Source organism: Anabrus simplex, chromosome 1 (assembly GCF_040414725.1).
Source record: "Anabrus simplex isolate iqAnaSimp1 chromosome 1, ASM4041472v1, whole genome shotgun sequence".
In the NCBI taxonomy this organism is placed as follows: domain Eukaryota; kingdom Metazoa; phylum Arthropoda; class Insecta; order Orthoptera; family Tettigoniidae; genus Anabrus; species Anabrus simplex.
Genome location: NC_090265.1, coordinates 140,947,463 through 140,970,664, shown reverse-complemented (window position 1 = coordinate 140,970,664; position 23,202 = coordinate 140,947,463). Strand labels below are relative to the sequence as shown.

Below are 23,202 nucleotides of genomic sequence, written 5' to 3'. Positions count from 1 at the left end.
TTATTATTATTATTATACTGCTCTTCAAAATAATTTCTGAATGTGCAAATTAAATTGTTGATTGCATAAACTGATAGTATTTTGTATAACCAAGAGAAGTTATGATTACCTTTTGTTTGTTTTTCTCTTTTACTGCAGGGAGAATCATTGCGAAATCGAGCGTCGGCGCCGCAACAAGATGACTGCGTACATCACGGAGCTGTCGGATATGGTGCCCACGTGTAGCGCATTGGCGCGGAAACCAGACAAGCTCACTATCCTCCGAATGGCCGTAGCGCATATGAAAGCGCTCCGCGGTGAGTCAGGTAGTAGTGCTTACGCATTGCTTTCTACTTATTATTTTTACATATCTTTTATCCAAAGTTGTCGTACTCTGCATATAGGACTCCACTTACATACTGAAATTAGGCACTTGCTGACTGGATGCAAGCATATTGCGCACCGATCTCGATAGCTGCAGTCGCTTAAGTGCGGCCAGTATCCCATTTTCGGCAGCCCTGTATATGGTTTTCTGTGGTTTCCCATTTTCACACGAGGCAAATACTGGGGCTGTACCTTAATTAAGGCCACAGCCGCTTCCTTCCCACCCCTAGCTCTTTTCCTGTCCCATCGTTGCCATAAGACCTATCTGTGTCAATGGGACGTAAAGCAACAACAAAAAAAGCATATTGCGTGCGTAATGTTGCGTATTGTATTACGTTTCTTTCGCATTATTTGCAAACGATCTATGCAGTCTGATACTTGTTAGCAACAGCTGTTTCTAGAAAGCTGCCGGTATAGACAACATGAATTGCCTGGAAAGTCATTTTTCTTAGATTGAAATAAAATACGTTTTGTACGTTTAAGATGAACTCTCTCTTTTCAACGTGTCGTTCATTTTACTGGAAGTTTCAAGCTTTATGCAAGGTTACGTTAGGTCTCGCATTATCTTGAAGGAAGATAGTATCTTTAGATATATTTTCCAGAGTTAAAAAAGTGTTTTGAAATCTCTTCAGACGCAAAGTATAACCTTCTCTGCGTGACTATTCCGTTTCACTATTTGGATGTCGTGAACAATCCGAATTTCGTCTCTCTGTTACCATAGTATACAAAAACGAGCTAAAAATGTCTATGCTAAAGCTGTTTTTTGTCTACTGTATTCAAGGAGGAGCTAATAATTCTCCCATAAAAAACGGTCACTGCAATCATCATATTCCGAATCTACTAAATGGGTGTAGGAAGACTTCGGAGACGAATAAACAATTCAGTCAAGAGGCTATAGTTTTTGTAGAGGGTGCCGGGAAAAGTGTGACTATTATCATCCGCGAATCGGATGCCATATCGAGAGCGTCTATACTGAGATGAGTCTCGTCGTTGCCCACCAACAACAGAACACTTTCTCTTTTGAAGGGCTTCACAAATTCAATAAAATTCTACCAATACTCTGGCATCGTGTACCATAACGGACGTTTTGTATTCCAAGGTACAATAGGATTCACTTTCAACAAACTTGGCTCTCCAAGTTAGAAGTGATAAAAAAATCACTGAAGTCAGTATATGCGTTACCTTATCACATGATAAGAAACACACAGCAGGTGGTTGTAGTAACAAGCGTACTTTCGTCTCTCTGTTAACATAGCATAAAACAACGAGCTAAAATGTCTATGCTAAAAGTGTTTTTTGTCTACTGCATCCGTGCTTGTTAACATAACCAGTCAGAACTTAACGCCTTTTCTACCTAATGTCATTTTTATAATTTGGTATCTTTGAGCTTGCTAGATAGTACAAATCGGAACAAAAAATGCTCCAAGTTACACTGTGCTCAAGGTAAAAAAAAACACACTCCCATGCCCAGTCTTCACTGAATATTGATCAATATTACTTTTACGAACTTGCCACATCTATGTTTGCTCACAAGTCGTTCCTGGGGTTGGCCTGGATGAGAGCGTCGTCCATTCCTGAAGATCTTACAGAGTGATCTACATTTTCTAACCTGAAACCCGTAATTTTATATCTCACTGAACTGTTAATCCTCCAACAACAAATCATGGTCTGCGTAAATGTTCTACACGTCTGTGCACTTTCCTTCCAATTTTTATGGAAGTTAATCGCCACATGCCGAAAATGAAACTTTTGATCATACATCTCAAACACTCAATAGCAATCCAAAGCTACTGTTGGTAGTAATCGAACTTAATAATTAATATCACCATATAAAGTGTTTTCAAACAGCACGACTGCATATGGAAAGCCCAAACTTAGAAACATGCATTATGAACTTTTCAAAACGGTTCTCAACTTGACGGATAACCCATTCGGTCACGATTTTTGTCACATGGTTACAGTACATTATGTGTGTATGTAAAAAAAAAAAATAGGGAGAGTGCCATATCTTCATCAGACTACCAGTGCTCGATATTAATATTAAGTTTGCATTCTACCACGTAGACATAAATTTGGGGATCACTTCTTAGTGGTGTTGCGAATGCAAATCTCCCCATCAGTTTAAACCTGGACGGTTTTAGTCGATTCATATCATCGCTGTTCTAGTGTAGTAAGTTGGGACGCCAGTTTAGGGATAGCCCGACCTATTCCACCACTTGTTCTTCTACCTTTTGATCATTCAGCGGGTTGACTGTCGGCAGTCCATCTCCAAGTTCATGTTCCCGGAGTTACGATCATTGTTGGGCTTCGCTTATTTTAAAGAATTTCATTCATTCGTGAAGCATACGTTCACAACCTTTTGTCTTGAATACACCGTAATTATATATCAGATATTATAGATGCAGCCGACTGATAAATAAAACCTTCATTCTTAAAACGTTGGTATTCTGTGTAGATATAAAATGAAAGTATACACACACAGTTTCACACATTACACACATTTACAAATATCTCGCCATAAAGAGTAGGCTAACTTTAATTTCTACGGATGAAAGATGATGTTTTCTTTCTTCAGGGTGTGATTTGAAATTGGATAAAACTTAAAGAACCGCAAAATTAAAAGCCTATTTTTTGATGCGACTTCTCTTCTTGTAGTAGTAGGCTGACCTGTCTTCCCAATAGAAGCAGGAGGTTGAACGTCACCCAGCGATCGAACTGTGTGGCCACGGAAGTCAGCGGTTAAGTATTCATGAGCGTGGCGAAGAAGAGGACATTGCAGGCTTCCGCTGCCCGTTAATATTGCACGAGACTTGAGGAGTTGGCACAGCTCGCCTGCAATTCCTTCAATCAACTTAATCAAATGACCCTCCTTGCTCAGTTCTAGATGTGGTCTAGGTGACCAGTCCAACTAGTGCTCGGTGATACGATCTGCTAAAAAGATGAGTTCATGCCTGTTGCCCTCTGCCACGTGCATGCTGCGATTTGGTGGCTATTTTATAATTCATAGGTAATTGGTAAAACATACTGGAAAATGGGCTTGGTAGCTAGATTAACATATCTTAGTAAATGATTATATTGGCCATAAAATAGCTTCATTTGATATTCGTTGATATTTAAATAATTGTCCAGAAATGAATAGAATTTAAACATCCACAGTGTTTCATTAACTTCTATGTTATTTATTTAACTATCTCCTTACGGTCCATGTTCATGTTGAATTTGCTAAGCCTATTCCTTCTTTAACATATGCAACCTGGTAGGTATTAATGTCTCTTAGTCGTATCACAAGCAGCATCTTGTAGGAAATTTATGTAGACAACATAATATAGGCTTCCCCGTACAATGCAAAAACGTACTAGAGACAGTAAGTAAGGTCCATCTTAAAAACACTGTACACTTTTACATGGCGTGGAGTTCACTTCTCTAATACGAGGGTCGAGTCATAAATCATGGCAGCTACTTTTTTTCTCGCGAAGAGGAGACAACATGGAAAATATAAGATATGCATTTGGAAATATAGGGCAGGTACTTATGGAAAGTGCCTGAAGACAAATTCTGACTTCAGGAGATTCTCGAAGGAAAGTGACAGAACACAGGCCTTGGTAAACATTGCTTTATTATGATGTAAACAGGAAATACACAATACTACGTACAAAGGACAGGTCTCCACTGGTTAGAGACCTTCGAAATAAACACTCAAGTTTTCCACTGTGCGATGCCAGCGGTGGGGCAGGCGGTGAATACCATTCGCTGCATGTGTAAAGCCAGCGTGTGACTCCTCTCTCCGAAATGCTGTTACGATGTTGAACGTCTCCACCCACTTCGCCACTGTTCTGTAGGGCATGGCATGCACACCTAATGCTTCCCGCAGCTCTGGATGGCATTGGTGTGCATTTCTGCCGCTGAGAACTACTATTTTAATATACGATCGTTGCTCCTGCTTGATGACTTCCATTTTGTGACTCACTCACACACTAAACTTGGGGGCATGGTGTTTACATACACCATCTAGTGGTATCATATGCAAGTACATACCGTACGTTTCCAAATGCATATCTTAGATTTTCGGTGTTGTCTCCTGCTCGCGAGAAAGAAAATAGTTGCCATGACCTATGACTCGAGCTACGTAATTTTTTACTGTACTGTACAAACTACATCCACCCCTATAGCTGCTGCAGGAGAATTGTGTATATGATTGGCCCAAAAGGCCACATTTTCTTTTGAGATAAAAGGACGGTCGCAGTATCATCGTTGAAGTTTATGCATCTTACGTTATAAAGAGATCCTTTGTAATATTGGTTTTATGTTGGCGCATAATTAAATGATTAAGATACTATAAATAATAATGTGAGTGTGTAGTATTCTAGCGGCTCCTGATATAAAGAATACCTAGATGTATATAGTTCCTAATGTTTTCATTGACTTTTGTGTTTTATTTCATAAAAAATAATTTTGTCGCGCTAGATAGCAGTGCTGGTACACTGCTCCGTGTAAAACTGTTAGTTCCGTACGTTATGAATTTAACGCAAAAGATCGAAACTTGCGTTTACTTTGATTCGGGGCATATCTACAGTGCAATGCTTCAGACATAACTTACCGATAATCGTTAACCCATGCGAGGAGGAGATTTCTGTCTGTTAGAATAGGGACAGCTCGTGTTTTAGACTTTGTAAAAGGAAAGTAAAGCCATCTCCGCTCAGCACATGAGGACCCTTCAAGGTGCTGTATATGCGACCGTCTTTGCCCCTAGGAATTAACATGCTACAGCACTCATTTTTGGTGCAGGCTGAGTGAATCCAAGGGACATATAGATTAAGAACTAGAATTCTCGTTTCTAAATCGAACTCCAGTCCTTTCCTGATGAACTGAGCACGTCTATACTCTTTGACTTGCAGCCTCATAGTCCACTTATACATAGCTGTTGACTGTCCAGTTATTGCAGTGTCCGCAATATCGAGTATCTTCAATTATTTGGTTACTTTTAGCCAGTTTTCAAGGTAATTTTCAATCGTTGTGATAATGACTAAGCCCCTTCTTTAAGATTCTGATTTCTTGTTGAAAGCATTGTTTGCTATTTTCAATGGTTTCCTATTTTAAAATTAAACACTTTCACAGTGAAACTTGCATTTTTACTGGTAGACTTATACCGTGTTTCGTCAACTTTCTTTTTTGATCTTTATTCAAATCAGCTGTTAATTTTATCCTACGGCTGCGTGAAACTGTTTCTTTGGGCAGACCTGCGAAATAAGTTGGCGTACATTTGCATGTGTTGATATCTTTTATGTGAAGGCACGTGTATATTTTGAGTTGGGAAGGATTCTTAGGATACGGAGTACCATTTTAGTAATATCCTTCGAGTGTTTGAGGCGATAAGCGCACTGGTGTTGTAAATCAGTCCTTGATTATTGGTTAGTTCCTGAGGATTCTGACTATGGTGGTCGGTGATCTGAGGGCTGGTTCGAGGTCCACTCAACCTACGTGATTAGAATTGAGTTGCTATCTGACGTTGAGATAGCGGCCCCGGCCAAGAGCATTCGTCGGGCTGACCACACGACACCTCGTAATCTGCAGGCCTTCGGGATGAGCAGCGGTCGCTTGGTAGGCCAAGCCCTTCAGATTTAAGAATGGTAGGTGGGCTGGAATGTGATTAAAATGGTACATACAACTCTCATTCACTGCGTGAAAAGAGCTGCACAGCATCGGCACGAGGACAAGAATTTTGTCCGGCTCCATGGCTAAATGGTTAGTCCAAGGAGTCACGGGTTCGATTCTGGCGGGATCAGGGATTTTAACTTTCATTAGGTAATTCCTTTGGCTCGGGGCTATGTGTTTGTGCCGTCTTCAGCATTGGAATTCATCTTAGGTACAGCCCCATCTTCATAGATACACAGGTCGCCTGTACTGCGTTAATTCAAAGGATCTGCACCAGCCTCTCCGGAGGCCACACGCCTTTATTATTATTATTATTATTATTATTATTATTATTATTTGCTGATTAACACCGGAACTAATATTTTCTTTGTTTTTTGTATGCACAGTATTAACACAGCTTTGTCTCCACTGACTTTGAATATCCTTTAAATGTTTTAGTAGAATGGAAAGTAATCCTGCAGTATGTCGGCAACGCTTATCGAAACGTATATTTCGTGTATCTTTGAATACTCATTGTCATTTCATTTATTTCGAAACCTACATTGAAAAGTTGTACTGAGACCAGTCTGATTATTATTTTCCTGTTGTGATATATCTGGGATCCTCATTATGTTTCGGATTCGACATATTACCTTAGGAGAAAGGATCCCGCTGTGTGTTCAGTAATTTATGGATAAAGATAAGCAACTCTTCGTTGTTTCTTCAAATTGTGTTTGTAGATAAGTATTGTAACTAGTTGTCGACCCCATGTTGAGCTTGATTGGTGGACCAATATTAATATAAATGTCAGAAGTGTCTCGTAAAGTTGTGGCTAGAGCTCCTTTTCCATGTTCGTTCGTGCATAGCTTGATGGCCGGAGCTGTATGACGTCGTCTGCAGAAGCACTCCTACCTAAAGTCGACCTGTATATCAGTTGCTGAAATCAGAGTTTGTAGGTATTGAGACAATTTTACTTAAATTCTACTTCCAAAAATCTTTTACTGAAGTCACGAAAAATTATACTTTACCTGAAATACATTTCAAAGAGGAAATATTTTTTTAAACAATTATTTTGGTAAAAGAACAAAGATCCTATGCGAGAAGGATTCCAATTATCATTCGGAATATTTAAAGATTTTCAACTAACCTTGTATCTCACCATTTTTTCAGATAATTGGCAGTGTGAACTTACGATATCATCTTTGTCAGGAGCTGCTGTATTATTTTGGTGTCTTTTGTCTTTGCTTGCATATCAGTTTGATTACTTATCAAGAAACTAGACAGGCACAAAAATAAAGTAAGGCTGAAGAAGTCACCAGAGCTTGTTCTTGGACTGTGGGAGAATGTAGAATAAGAAATATGAATGATCACGAAAGTGATAGTGTATATTTGGATAGGGGTTTTTAAAGAACGCCGGCCCAGTGGTGTAGGGGTAACGTGCCTGCCTCTTACTCGGAGGCCTCGGGTTCTATTCCTGGCCAGGTCAGGGATTTTTACCTGGATATGAGGGCTGGTTGGAGGTCCACTCAGCCTACGTGATTTGAATTGAGGAGCTATCTGACGGTGAGAATGCGGCCCCGGTCTAGAAATCCAAGAATAACGGCCAAGAGCATACGTCGTGCTGATTACACGACACCTCGTAATTTCCAGGCCTTCGGGCTGAGCAGCGGTCGCTTCGTAGGCCAAGGCCCTTCAGGGCTGTAGTGCTATGGGGTTAGTTAGTTAGTTAGTTAGTTAGTTAGATTTTAAAGAACTATTTTCAGTGACAAGTGGATATTTTTTGTTACTTTTGGTGGTTTGTTCGGTTGATAAATAGATTTAAAAATATTTAGATTACATCTCAAAAAGTTTTGAATTTTCTACGTTATCATTCTGAGTGGTGCTGAGATTGTGTAAGGAGATGCTAATCTTATGTAGTTTGACGCTATTAGGATGATGGTAGATGCAAAGTCGAGAAATTTGTTTTAAAAATTTCTCCCCTAGATCTGGATGGTGGTATGTTTGTCTTTTGCGTCAGTTGATCAGTACGGTGGGGAATTCGTTACTGACCTGTATCGAACTATCAAATATTGACAGGAGTATTAATATGCATCCCGTCACGCTGGTGACTCGATCTCGAGCAGTGGACAGGGGGTGGTAATGTTTGACCCTTCGATTCTACATTCCAGAGACAGTCCTGAGCAGTATCATCACTAAGGTTGGAAACTTGTGTAAAACTTAAGTGCATTTTCTTTCGTCATTGAAGCGATAATTTCGTTGTCTAGCCTATAAAATTCCACAGTGTTTCTTGTGTAACACTTTTGTTAGATAACGAAATACATGAGTAAACACACGCGATTGGAGTAAACATAATACTTCGAGGTATATGTCGGTAGTCATTCGAATGCAAGATTGTGCTCATTGGCATATTGGATTTCGTATCGTAACTCGAAATTCGTGCTTTGCCTGATAATTAAGCTGTCTTTTCTTTGTGTCATTTATATGGGCAACCAGTAATTAAGTTCACCGTTCTCCTGAAAATCCACCGAGCACAACGATCTTCGCTGTCAGCTGCCAAGTTAGAGGCCAGAGGAAAACTAGGAAGGAGTTGATTTCAGTCCTTGCGCGTTCTTCACATAGATAGGTGAATAATCAGAAATGACAGGTGGTCAACATGGTGATAATGGGAGAGGAAAGGGGAAATGTAATATCCAAACTCTCTTAGGAGGGGAGAGAGATTAAGAGGCGTGAATATAAGCAGTGTTATACCATTCTGAATATACGTTTCGTATTACATGCGCATCCCTGAGTGGGAGACAAAGTTTGTCATTCCATTTCCTAAAATCTGCTTCTGATCATTAATTTACTTTCAGTTGGTTTTCGCTTTTCACTTAATGGTCCCATCACCAAATTGAGGCACATCTAAGAGAGCATGTTAATTTATATCCGTGACTATGATGACGATGTTAACAGTCATATCAAACTAGGCACTACAGTAGTTTGCTTGCTTTATTGTTAATTTGTACATAAGATGGAATTTTTCCTTATGTCTACAGCATTTTATGTCACTCGATGGATGTAAATTGTGTTACTCCGTACAAATTAAAAGAGATAAGTTACATGGAGAAGCAAAGAAACAGAATGAAAGACAATAGAGGGCTGTAGAATACGTCTAATCGACGAGGTACTGCTGTAGCTCCTGAAGTACTGTACGTTAAGCACACAACACTGCTACACAATCTAAGAATTATTATTACTTTCCATCGAAGTGAAGAATTTGACATGAACTTAGTTGCTATTATTATTATTGTTATTATTATTATTATTATTATTATTATTATTATTATTATTATTATTATTATCCTTCTCCATGGCACTACAGCCCTTGAAGGGCCTTGGCCTACCAAGCAACCGCTGCTCAGCCCGAGGGCCTGCAGATTACGAGGTGTCGTGTGGTCAGCACGACGAATCCTCTCGGCCGTTATTCTTGGCTCTCTAGACCGGGGCCGCTATCTCACCGTCAGATAGCTCCTCAATTCTAATCACGTAGGCTGAGTGAACCTCGAACCAGCCCTCACGTCTAGGTAAAAATCCCTGTCCTGGCCGGGAATCGAACCCGGGGCCTCCGGGTAAGAGGCATTATTATTATTATTATTATTATTATTATTATTATTATTATTATTATTATTATTATACTGAAATTCTTTTACCAGGTGGTCGGTTGAGAACATTCCAAAAGCTAAGAGTTCTTCATATATTCTTGGAGCCATGTGACGAATAAAATAAATAGTATTACATGGTCATGATAAGAAAATACTTGTAAGACTGTATTTCCAATGTTCGCTGCGTTCTGAACAGCGACCAGCGAAACTGGAAAATTCGGACTTTTTTTTTCTTTTACTTAGCTGAACAGTCATGTAACTTGCATATTATGGAGATCATAAGTTTGAATACATACGCTGGTAGCAACTATCCTGGGAGTAAACATTTTCAAGTCCCTAGCCTCGTACACCGATCGTAAACCCTAAGTAGTCCTAAATATAAAGACCGACCTACTAGTACTGAGCTACCTATGTGCAGGTAATTTGATTTGTGCCATCTGGGCTATGTGCGCGGCACTTTCAACGGGTCCGTGTTATTCTAGCAGACGGCAGAGTAAACCAGATTTCTCTTGGGCGATCTATGCCTGAATTTTAATTAATTTTGTCGGGTAAACATCAATCTTTTACATACCGACATCGTGTGATATGTTCGTGAGGATTTTGAAGATACTAATTTACAAACCAGATGTGCGAAAGGATCAGCATTTCAGCATTGTGGAACAGAGTAGTGATCTAGCAGCATCTTTACGTCAAGAGTAAGATTATTCACTGCCTACTTTATGGTATTTGCAGGAAGTGATAATTTTAACTATTATTTACTCCTTGTCTTCGTATTTGAGAATTCTGTAAAGATAGCATAGCATAGCTTTCTTTATATGTAGGGACCTGCTCAGTGGTCACTTTAATTTTATTTTTTGGCATTTGGACCGCATGAACAGAGATGCAGTACTGAAAATGCAATACTTACCGCTCAGACTTGTTAATGATTTATGTTGCTAAGGTAATATACCTGTCAAATAATTTGTGCACTGAACTGTACGTCTTACTCGAAAATGAATACTTTACAATCGGTTTCATATGATGACCTCCAAAGCAGTGCGTGTTTACTTGTATACTGTGAAAAAGTTTCGAAGTAGAGGTCACACTTGGGTCGTACTGGCTTTTGGAGGTCATTTGGAGAGATTCGTTTCTAGCCTATTTTTACATAATCTAATTAGAAACTAGTAACTAGAAACTGTTGGTTATTTCTTCTTTTCCGAGGCCCCGCGACTGATTTTCCATATTTCTCATGCTGAACGTCACTATGGTACTTGACGTATTGGTTGGTACGACTTCCTTCCCAATCTCATTTCCATTTTATTACAAATTCCCACGCCGATATAAATATTGCGTGAAAGCGTAACATGGTTACGTCCACCAGGTCTTGAAGCAAATCATGAGAACTAGGTTCGCGCCAATTATTAAATAGATTGCGCACATTCCAAGTTATTGACGATATGCTGTCCGGGTCCATGGCTAAATGGTTAGCGTGTTGACCTTTGATCACAGGGATCCCGGGTTCGATTCCCGGCTGGGTCGGGAATTTTAACCATAATCGGTTAATTCCGCTGGCACAGGGGCTGGGTGTATTCTGTATGTGTCGTCTTCATCATCATTTCATCCTCATCACGACGCGAGGATCGCCTACGGGCATCAAATCAAAAGACCCGAATCTGGCGAGCCGAACTTGTCCTCGGCACTAAAAGCCATACGCCATTTCATTGACGATATGCTAAGTCACTAAAAAAAGAACAATAATTTTCTCCACTTCTCTTGATTCTTCAGCCCTGTAGAGCTGCCTCAGCGAGATGGTCGATGTTTAAAGGACGGTCAAAAATGTAGGCACTTCATGTCATTTTTTATTCTTTCTGCATGTTAAGAGATCTCTGGGGGCTGACTCATTTTCACCGGACAAAAACAACATTAACTCAGCCACAGTAACCGTTCCAGGAGAATTCCACTTTCGTTCTTAGCAGCGCAATCAGAATGCGAAATTGATGGACAGGCCGCCTAGATGGCCCCGCTAGGACATACAGGTATTGTTAAAGTTGATCCTCCCCCCAGAAATAACGGTATAAATTACATGTTGTAATTGTCCACCGATAGTGTGAATTTTTGGGATATTTAGAGGGGAATATATTCCATGACTCAACTCTTTGTTACCTTCCGCGAACATTTTCGTGCGATCATGGTAGAGATGACTATTGCGCATGGTGAAAGCGTAGCACGGTTACATCCACCAGCTCTTGAAGCTAAGCACGCCAACTTGGTTCGCGCCAATTATTTGTACGTAGCCTACGTGTATGCAGGGTGAGTAGAACTGTTTGCTTATTCTCTATGCTGGCCAGGTGGGAGTAGACACGGCAGGCCCTTTGACTTCGCCAGAAACTCGCATGCTAATATGGCTGTCTTCACTTTAATTACACGTGAGTGAGCTCTTATGTGTACTCCTAGACAGCAACATCAAACAGTTTGCCGTATGCTATCATCAGCTCTAGTCTTTCTGTGCATTAATTGGCTATATACTGTTATCTCGTATATGAATGAGGAAATGATTTGTATAATGCAGTATTAATTCCTGTTGACATACGAGTGTTGCTGGCCTAAAACCTTATAGAGCGTGGTTAAAATTAGAGCCATTGTTTTCAGTAACAGTAGGGAGTGTCTTTTCAGTTCGTAAAGATCCATTCAGACTTACAGACTTCTAGAATTGGCTTTCAAATACATATTCTTGCAAATACGTAGGATTAAACGTCGTTAATGTGGCGGTGTAGTATTTCAAGGCACAGAGCCAAATTCATGCTTTTTTAAAGGAAGGACTTTATAAAAAATATATATACCAAAATTTATCAAAATATTACCTGCATGTTCTATGTGGAAATCCACAACCAATTTCCAGTCGTTTGACCGGGTCAGGAATGGAATGAATGAAGCCCCCATCTAGCGGCGATGAGAGGAATTGTGCCGGCTGCCAAAGCCTGTCGCACTCCTCTAGGGCAATGATTAATGACTGACAGATGAAATGAAATGACATTGGAGAGTGTCGCTGGAATGAAAGATGACAGGGAAAACCGGAGTAACCTGTCCCGCCTCCGCTTTGTCCGGCACAAATCTCACATGGAGTGACCGGGATTTGAACCCAGAGGTGAAAGTATTAACCAAATATTAAACTGCTAGGATTCATGCGAGGAAAGTGTTTTATGCTTAGCCAAAATCCTGTAGTTATTCCCAAAAAAAGGACATGAAATATGAGGAGTATCTGTTCAAAAGGTGCTATTTCCTCTTCAGTCTTTTTCTTAGTATTTCGGTCACATGCATTGCAGTAGTTGAATGTTATCGAATGCCATGAGCACTCCAGACCAGAAAGCTGAAGACCATACCCGATGATGGTACGTTCCATGTGTCTTTTATTATAAGTTCCTTGCGTTTTTCCACAGCTTTCTTATGGTGAAAATAGCGCTTTTTGAACAGACACCCCTCATATTACGAAGATTCATCAATCATCATTAACCAAGAGCCGATCTTTTTTGACGTGTCGAGCGGCTAGGTTGGTTAGGCTCTCTCCATCTGTGTTCAAAATTAGGAAACGAATTTGACTATGTCGGGTACCGTGAGTGCAAACATACGAGAGACCCGCATTAGTGGTATTACTAACACGTTAAAGAACCTTTTTCCGTGACAAAATTCCGACGTTCTGACATCTTTAAAATTTTCAATTTAAGTATAAAATATTATTATTATTATTATTATTATTATTATTATTATTATTATTATTATTATTATTATTATTATTGACGAGTCATGACGTTGTAGTCAGTTATGTCGTGGAAGGATTCGAATGGTCAAAGTGACGGGCGGGTTATTGAGACAGTGTAGGAATCCAGTTGTTTAAGGGCAAGACACAGCGCAGCCAGCAGCCTTATACGATCAGATTACGGTTTGGGTGTTACAGTCCAGAGGTGTAATGCTCACTTGTCAGCGAGACTGGCCCTTCTCTCCTTACCTTGCCGGATCTGGTCACGAGCGCGGTGGACACTGACAGCTTCTACCGGGATGACTTCATCTTGTAAGCGCGCGTTCAACCTAGCAACCGTTCGGTTCGGTTTCATGCTGCGTCCTGCCGTCGCAGGAAGGACAGAACAACAGATCTGTCTGTTAAGCTAATGATGTAACAAATGGACGCGCAAAGCCCAATGTGCGAGGTAGGGACGAGGTTATTAAATGAGCTCATATAAAGTGTTATGTAACTTACCTTTTCAATTTCCATATTATTTCAGATTTTTCTCCTCGCTGTTGGCTTCTCATGTTTATTCTTCTTCCGCTTTTCCTCACACCTGTGGGGTTGCGGGTGCGAAGTGTGTCGCATATGTGGATTTGGCCCTGTTCTACGGCCGGGTGCTCTTCCAGACGCCAACCCTTATGGAGGGATTTAATTACTAAGTGCGTGTTTCTGTGGTGGTTGGTAGTGTGGCGTGTTATCTGAATATGAAGAGGGAAGTGTTGGAACAAATACAAATACCCAGTCCCCGAACCAGAAGATTTAATCAGGCGCGATTAAAATTTCCGATCCGATCGGGAATTGAAGCCGGGAAACTCTGAACTGAAGGCCTCAACGCTGACCTTTCAGTTAAGGAGTCGGACATGTTTCCATTCTTTTTCAAAGTCTTAAATTATGTGTAAAGTATTTGACATAGCCCTTATTTACTCTCCTAGTAGGTCGTATTTTGTGATGTATTATTTATTGTGAGGTGCAAGGATGGGTGTATTTCAGTGTTTCAGGGAAATGAAAGGTAGTTCACTAGTATAATCTAATTTTCTGTACAAGTAGCAATTAGCATTCACCAACAAAGCAATTTTAATTCCAGTAAAGGATCGACCGCTGACGCTGAATCGCTCCACTGTGGGCTGATTTATTTGAGTGGGGGACGTTTTTGCATTCCCAAATCAAATGTATAATCCAGCAATCACATAATAAGTTGCAGTTCTACCAGGGAAAACTGCACACTTGTAGGATATTTTCTTACTTTAACATATGAAGTGGATACTCTTCGACCGAGCTCGATGGCTGCAGTCGCTTAAATGCGACCATCATCCAGTATTCGGGAGATAGTGGGTTCGAAACCCCCTGTCGGCAGCCCTGAAGATGGTTTTCCGTCGTTTCCCCATTTTCACACAAATGCTGGGGCTGTATCTTAAGGCCACGGCCGCGTCTTTCCCACTCCTAGCCCTTTCCTGTCCTATCGTCGCCGAAAGACCTATCTGTGTCGGTGCGTCGTAAAGCAATTTGTAAAAAAAAAATAAAAAAAAATACCCTCTTCGATGCCAAGTTAGTTTTTGAAAGTGTGCGGTGTTAGATAATTAGTGTAAATGTGTGTGTTAATAATGAGTATGTGACTGGTGCTTTGAAGGCAGATTAGTTGGAAAGGAACCGGCTAAGTTGCCATTTTAGCATTATTTAACTCTATATTGAATTTGGAAAACTTGATGATGTGCATATAATTGACACAAAGATACAGGGGATGAAATGAAAATGAAAATTGACTATAAAAGCCTTGGCAAACAGATGGATCTTTTCCAAAACATCCACTAACATATTGTCGTTTAGCTCTAATTATTACATTGTAAGAACAAAAACAAGATTACTGTTCATGGTAGAGTTTGTCTTCGTTGCTGAACAGTTTTACGTGACGTTTTGATGGCTGATTAAAGACTGGTTGGAATTAATTAAGAAAATAATGAACATGGATATTTGAGAGATTAGTTGTATATAACACTGAGAAGACTCGTATTTTATTTTTTGTATTTACTGGATATGACTCGGGACGTAATTGGAACTAGTGAATTATTATTTTTTTTTTTTTTGCTAGTGGCTTTACGTCGCACCGACACTGATAGGTCTTATGGCGACGATGGGATGGGAAAGGCCTAGGAGTTGGAAGGAAGCGGCCGTGGCCTTAATTAAGGTACAGCCCCAGCATTTGCCTGGTGTGAAAATGGGAAACCACGGAAAACCATCTTCAGGGCTGCCGATAGTGGGATTCGAACCTACTATCTCCCGGATGCAAGCTCACAGCCGCGCGCCTCTACGCGCACGGCCAACTCGCCCGGTACTAGTGAATTAAATGCTATTATTCATTCTGTGAAAAGCGGAAAAGTCTGTAAGTGTGCTTAGCCCGGTGTGTCTTCTTTTCTTCTTTGCACACATTGAAATGGGAAACATCTATTAAACAGCCATTAAATATAACTACAGGAGAACCTCTGAACCTCCGACCATCGAGGCAGTCGTGTAGACCCACAGCCCGCAGTCCGTGGCGTTCGGCACTCACCCGTCAGCATTTTTTTTTTCGGAACTTATTAGCGACATTTTAATTAGAATGGGGGAAGGGGAGGTAAAATGGAATAATAATATAAATTCTTTATATCAACATAATGTAGGTAACCTAACCAATTTTGCAACGATCATTTTGTTTCATTGAGCTAAATGAAACAGAATAACGAAAAATTGGTTTCCTATTGGGGTAGCAACTACCTCCTCCGAATTACGCGTATGGGTTTACGTGATCTTGAACCTTCTTCGACACATCCACATTTCAAAGGCCTGCAGTTGGTTCATTGACGAAACCTTCGGTGTCTGTCGTTCTACACCGTAAAGGAGCATTGCTAACTTCACAACACGCCAACGAGTCTCGATTAGGAGGTTACAGATGTATACAAGGTGTTTCCATTTCAGAAACACACTTCTTGTAATGCCGATTCTGGTTTTGTTTTCTTCATCCAGATCTCATTTTGGAGTTGACCAGCTTTCTAGGTACTTGAAACGTAACGTCCTTTCAGTGATATAGCCATTCAGGGTGAGTGATATTCTGCTTGCTGATTGCTATGAATTTAGTTTTATGGATGTTTATTTCAAGCCAAACTCATTGCTTGCTTCTTTGATGCTGTTGAAAAGGTTTTGGAAGTCTTCTAAATTGTCAAGTAATTATGGCGAGTGTCATTTGCTTAGCGGATGGTGTTCATTTGCTTACATTTCCAGCACTTCCGCCTTTAATAGCGGTGGTTGTGCGGGAAGGTATCCTCCAAAGCCATTCGATACTAATGATCGTGTACTGCTGGCCTGGATGAGAAATAGCCGTACAAAAATAAGAATTATGTCAGCTATTTCATTTTAAAGTCGCGTATTGTTTATTTTAATTTCACGGTTTCTTCCTCCAGTATGATATTAGATGTTGTAAAACTTGTTTACTGCACACGCCAGTATTTTCAAGTAAAAGAAGCCCATGTTGTGACGCTTCGTCTCAACAAGTCGAGGGTAATTCAATAGTCTTGAGTCCCAAATTAATTTTACTTTTAATTAAAGTCTGTGTAAAGGAAGTCTGAGTTATGTTAATTTTAAAGGCGTCAATTTACACTTTGTGAGGCGCAGACACCTAGAATGTGCCAGCCATGCTTCACTCCACTCTTTCATGCCATATTTTTCTGGGTTTCTCTTACTAGAGGTGATAGTTGAGCATCGAAATAAATTCAACGGTTGATTGTCTATCGCTCGGAACAACATTTCGCTCCCCTCTCGTTTCTCTTTAAGGAATCGGAGCCAACATGTTCCTTCTAAGGAAGGAACGTATCCGATAGTATCAAATTATTTGATATATTATTTTTCTCCTATTTTTAGATTGTTTTTGGCTCTGTTAACTTGAATAATTTACCCTTTTATGACGACTTTGTTTACGTTTAAACTAGGTTTTTTAAAGTGTGTACAAGTTTAGGGGTGTATCTTCCTTCCTGTGTGTTTTCTGCTTTGGAATATTTTCTCTGTTTCTGTCGATTGTTGGGTTATGCCAATCGAGAGCATACATCATACTTCTTCATTATAGGCTGTTATGCCTTCCAGCATTCAGTCTGCTAGACTATGTGGATTAACTATGCGCCTCTGTAGCCTCGTTAGTTCCACACCTCTTATCTTAAAATCATTAAAACTTATCCTTGTCGCCCCGTTCTCCCTCTTCGTACAACAGAGTCGGTCTGAAAATAACAATGTTGAGGTAATTTCGCACGATGGCTTATTTATTAATGAAGACGATGATGATTATGATAATAATAAATACTCCGAGAAAATGAATACCAGGGCCAATAAATCATTGACTGAAGAACGGAGGAAAATATTTAGTGCCCAGATAAACAGCTTTTGGAAGAAGGAAAAATCAACATCAACTAAATAAGTTCTATCGGGCTCCACAGATGGGCATAACGTTGTAAAAATATATACTCTAGGAGAATAATGGACTCGTCATTGTATGGTGAGAGAAGTAGAGGTAAGGAACTAAGCGAGGCAAAGAGAGCTGGTTTCAAATCGAAGATTGTGTTTAGTTAATTCACAAAGGCTTGCAGACTGAACACTGAAAGGCATCAACAGTCTATAATGAAGATTTACTGAATAATAATAATAATAATAATAATAATAATAATAATAATAATAATAATAATAATAATAAGGTTTAGGGAGGGGGCAGAGGAGTTGGTCTTAGTTCATACATAGGTACCAACTTATTGTTCCACCTGAGGCTGAGTGGATCGCGTCCCAGTCTGTCACATTACTCTTAAATTCGTATCAGACTCCAGAATAGAACTACGGTCAGCAGAGGAAGGAACTGCTATGCTAATCGTAGTATGTGGCGACATGTGGAAAAATGTAAATATGATTTTGAAATGTGTAATCTGCCCGTCTCCTGCAGTCTGTTGTTTTGCTTACATCCATTAAGGAGAGGGTCCAAGCATTTTTGGAAAAACTGAAAGTAGATCATCCTATAGGATACATGTGTAACACTCGACAATACCATCGGGGTAGTTCGGCGCGTAAGTGCGCTGGCCGGTGTGGCGGATATTCTAGTCTAGAGAAGGGTGGGTGGACCGCATTACAGTTAAAACTGTCAGACAATAATTGAATTATCATATGATATATCATATCATATATCATAGTACACATCATATCATATCATTGAAATATTCATATCAGACAGGAGTTTAGATTCACAATACATCAATGTCGCGAGCACCGAAACGAAACTCTGGCAACATTGTGTGTCTGAAGAAAAAATATGTCTTCTGCTGATTAGTTATCAACCATTTTTTTGTATGTTTGCATTACATGGGGAGTATTATGATGATTTTTTTTCTTCTCGACATCGAAGTCATCGGCAGTGTACATCAAGAGAGAGACCATCGAGGGTGTGAGTTTTCGGTGTTTTCATAATCCTTGATTTGCATTTGAAGTAATACCAGTACAAGAGGTCTGATTTCAAAGTAATTTGTCATCTTAAATTAACTGTGAAAATGAAAATTATACAATACCAGCACTTGAGATAGATTCGAACAAGTTGGCTACACGGTACGGATCGTGCCATTAGAGGTCTAGACGTCAAAATGTTCTGGCCACAGTAAATATTTAAACTAAAATTTTCCTCAGGTATTTTCATAGTCGCTTCTGGGAAATAATTGATAATGTGCGGGAGGATCCACCTCATCTTCATTCTCCTCCGATCAGGCTTGCTGTTTCATATTATTTGTGCAAGGTTAGCGTGACATAGTTGTATATTTACTGATACGTTCCTGAGAAAATAACCACATTTTACATTCGACTGCCATATGGAAATCAAAATGGACTAATTGCCGTCCGTTTTCTTTCAGTGTTGTACACTTTGCTGCATATTTCAGAGGATCAGAGGTGATACCTTGTACCGAACGCTAACTCCTCCGGTTGTTCCAACCGCAGGAGAATGTCAGGAATCCCAATCGTTGTGTAATGTCTCTAGTATAAGCTTCAAAAGTGAAATTCTTCAGTGGTTACGTTCATTACGTAGGCTAGTGTTTATAACAGTGATCACGAATTTCATCCAAATTAGTACTATGTATTAACGACAAATGAGTTACCGCGTTGGATCTTTTTCAGGTGTTTTGTTGGGGTTATTCATTTACCAGTAAAATACAGTAGGAAGTCAGCATTATTTAATTTTACTCAAAAGTTGCTTCTTATCTTTGATAACGGTGCTATTAATAACAAAATAACAAATACCAGTACAAATTTTTGTGTGTTACCTCCCCCCTCCCCCGGTCTCCGTGCATGTCCCGCCAGTAACATTTCATCACCTTATATAATAAATAATATGGAAAGAAATTCTCTCATGTTTACAAATAAACGCAAACTATTGCATAAATTATCTAATCATAGTTTCTACCCTCTCTGTCATGATATATAGATAACGATTTGCCTGTAAAACGTATCTTAAGGGGACCAAGCCTCTCCTATGTGTACATTGTTAAATTGCTCAGTTTCCAGTAGGCTACGCTCAGCTTCTAAACCATCGAAACTAGATAAATAACTATGTTGTTTGTATGGCTTATGGTCTAATATGGTCTAACATAATAATGAAACAGTAGTGATGGTGGAATTTTGTAATTTTATTTGCAAACTTTTTGTTGTTGTAATTGTTCAGAACTCTTTCCACAACTAGAGCAAGAAGCGGACGTTAATAAATTTACATTAATCATGAACATCAGAGATTGAAATATATACGCTGAACGCAATACGTTTTGAGTTGAGAACACCAAACTTCTGAAAATCATAAACTGAGGAAAAAGGAGTTTAAAATTAAGGCATACAAAAACACAACATAATTTGTTGATCGGAATAATCTTCCAGAAGATGAAGTTACTAAAATTTTCATCTGGGTTCTGCGAAGTTTTATGACATTCATATTAAATTTTATCTTTCATACGATGTATTTCAGAAACTCGGAGAGATGAATTTCGTTTACATATTACAAGAAATGAAATTTAGGCCTGTGCATACGAACGTGCGAACTAATTTTTAATGCACTTTTAATGCGTTCCATGGAATACAACTATAAAACTTCAGGTCATGATACAACACAAGAAGACGTTCAAACCAACAACAAATATATATTTATTTCGGGCTTGGTCCCTTTAAAACTCCTATGAGCCGAAATGGTTTCTACCATTTAGAGAATATTACTGGACTGTAACCTGCTTATTAAATGCGAGTGAGTTTTCAAACACAGTCTTAGTGTGGGAATCTTAGCCTGTAATCCATAATTCTAAGTGCCGTGTGTTGGCTTATGAAACGGATGCATGGATGAAAGTGTGCCAGGGGAGGTTTAGCTTATAGAGTGCAAAATGTAGGCACGGGAGCTCCCTGGAGGCTTTAAATCCGCCGGGGAGAACACAACACACAAAGCTTTAGCACTAAACACTGAAGAGTAGAGCACAGTCCCAGACAGGATTCCTGTAGTGGGTTCCCGGGTCCAGCTTAATCCAATTGCTGCTCGCTAGAAGGGCTCTAGGGAGCTACGTAACTTTACAACTGCAGTTGTCTGTTTTATTAGGACAAGCACATGTGCGTTGTCACGGACACAGCTGCCTCTTCCTCGCCTATTTATCAATCACCTGGAGTTCTGTGCTACACGGGTAATTACCTCCTCTTGATTGTACTTCCTATAACGTATCATAAAATCAGAAATTACCCAAGAGCCAAATCCCTGTTTAAAACCGCATTCCTTTAGAAACATGATTGAATGATTAGTTGGTTTATTTCCAGTGCTATACACTTCATTGGACTTTTTTTAGATCGACCTGCTCTCTTAACTGGGTTACAGGCCTATAGAGCGCTTGGGTCCTCGTCTAATCATAAATTGCCCTTTGTATTTTTTATATGGAAAGCGTTCCACATGAGTGAATGAAAGGCATAAAATGCCCTAATCTGTATGTTATTCTAGGGCACTGACCGTGGATGTCTCGGGACTTGAAACATGAAAGGTAAAAATACAATATAAGAGTTACGGGATCTGAAAACAAAATTTGATCATGAAATGGTGGACGAAAAAGCAGTACTACAAATGTCTCAAGGCCTGACTCATTAATTGACATCCACTCGGCATATGCTATAGGTCTCAGAGATGGAGAGCTGATATTATTCTGTAAAGATGAAAATGAAAATGAAAATCTACAACCTGTTTTCCAGTCAATGACCGGGTCAGGGATGTAATGAATGAATCATACATAGTCTATTATTACGATGGGGTCGCCACTCCCAAAGTGATATATTAATGAATGATAGATGCTACGAAATGAGAATGGAGAGTGTTGCTGGAATGAAAGATGACAGGGAAAACCGGAGTACCCGGAGAAAAACCGGTCCCGCCTCCGCTTTGTCCAGCACAAATCTCACATGGAATGACCGGGATTTGAACCACGGTATCCAGCGGCGAGAGGCCGACGCGCTGCCGTCTGAGCCACAGAAGCTCATCTGTAAAGATATTCCTGTATAATACTAAACTTTCAAACCATGAAGAAGATTTGTAACGGCTGTTGGCATCACATAAGCAAGGTTAATCTAACATGTCATGTGCCAAGTGAGCCAGGTGTAAAGCTACATGTATTGGCTGAGATTTCATGGCGCTCGCGATGTTTTATTAGTGAAACAATATTGTTCTTCCACAGTCGAGTATCATAAATAAATATCTGCGGAGCTGAACGTGATTGCCTGCACCATTAAGTTCCATTTGGACTAATCTTCATTACAAAGACAAACAAATACGGCTGAACTACGTTTAAACACTTGCACGAAACCAGGGTCGACGAAATATCTTAGGCTATAACCATTGTCATATAATTATTATGCTTTGGGCTCAGTGCATGGTATCGTTCAGGGTTGGAACGTTCTATTACTTGTAATAATAGTAGTAGTCTTGAAAGGCAGATAGGTATAATAGGAAATTTTGAAAATTGTCACTCATGAACACGATCATTTCCTCCTAGGTATAGTTCTTATTAACCTAAATTAAAACATCCGTACGGGTATGAGGTCGATGACTACGATGTCCGCCGGGCTGAGTGGCTCAGACGGTTAAGGCGCTGGCCTTCTAACCCCAACTTGGCAGGTTCGATCCTGGCTCAGTCCGGTGGTATTTGAAGGTGCTCAAATACGACAGCCCCGTGTCGGTAGATTTACTGGCACGTAAAAGAACTCCTGCGGGACTAAATTCCGGCACCTCGGCGTCTCCGAAGACCTTAAAAAGTAGTTAGTGGGACGTAAAGCAAATAACATTATTATTATTATTATTATTATTACTACGATGTCCCATGCTCTTATAGAAAACACAACCGAGCTCGATAGCTGCAGTCGCTTAAGAGCGGCCATTATCCAGTAATCGGGAGATAGTGGGTTCGAACACCACTGTCGGAGGCCCTGAAGGTGGTTTTCCGTCGTTTCCCATTTTTACACCAGGCAAATGCTGGGGCTGTACCTCAGTTAAGACCACGGTAGCTTCCTTCCCACTCCTAGTCCTTTCCTTTCCCATCGTCGCCATAAGACCTATCTGTGTCGGTGCGACGTAAAGCAACTTGTAAAAAAAAAAGTGTATAGAAAACACATTTTATAATTCCTTGAAGTACCTGTGGAGAAGAGTATTCCATTGTTCTTTCAAGTCAGATATGTAAGAATAAAACTCTCTTAACTTCTTATAAATCAGAACTATTGCTCCTGCGTACAAAAGAAAGAGTGAACCTAATGTGGAAT

General features: G+C 39.9%; 1 protein-coding gene across 5 annotated transcripts in view; it reads left to right on the top strand.

The window, feature by feature from the left end:
* tgo (Aryl hydrocarbon receptor nuclear translocator homolog tgo) overlaps positions 1-23,202 on the top strand; it is a 778,633-nt gene that overhangs the window by 651,340 nt on the left and 104,091 nt on the right. For 3 of the 5 annotated variants that reach the window (XM_067157348.2, XM_068230411.1, XM_067157324.2), the window contains one exon: positions 136-305. In XM_067157348.2, the coding sequence (XP_067013449.2) occupies positions 136-305 (170 nt within the window). The remainder of the gene's footprint in view (positions 1-135; positions 306-23,202) is intronic. The other 2 variants (XM_067157335.2, XM_067157342.2) reach the window with 2 other exon arrangements.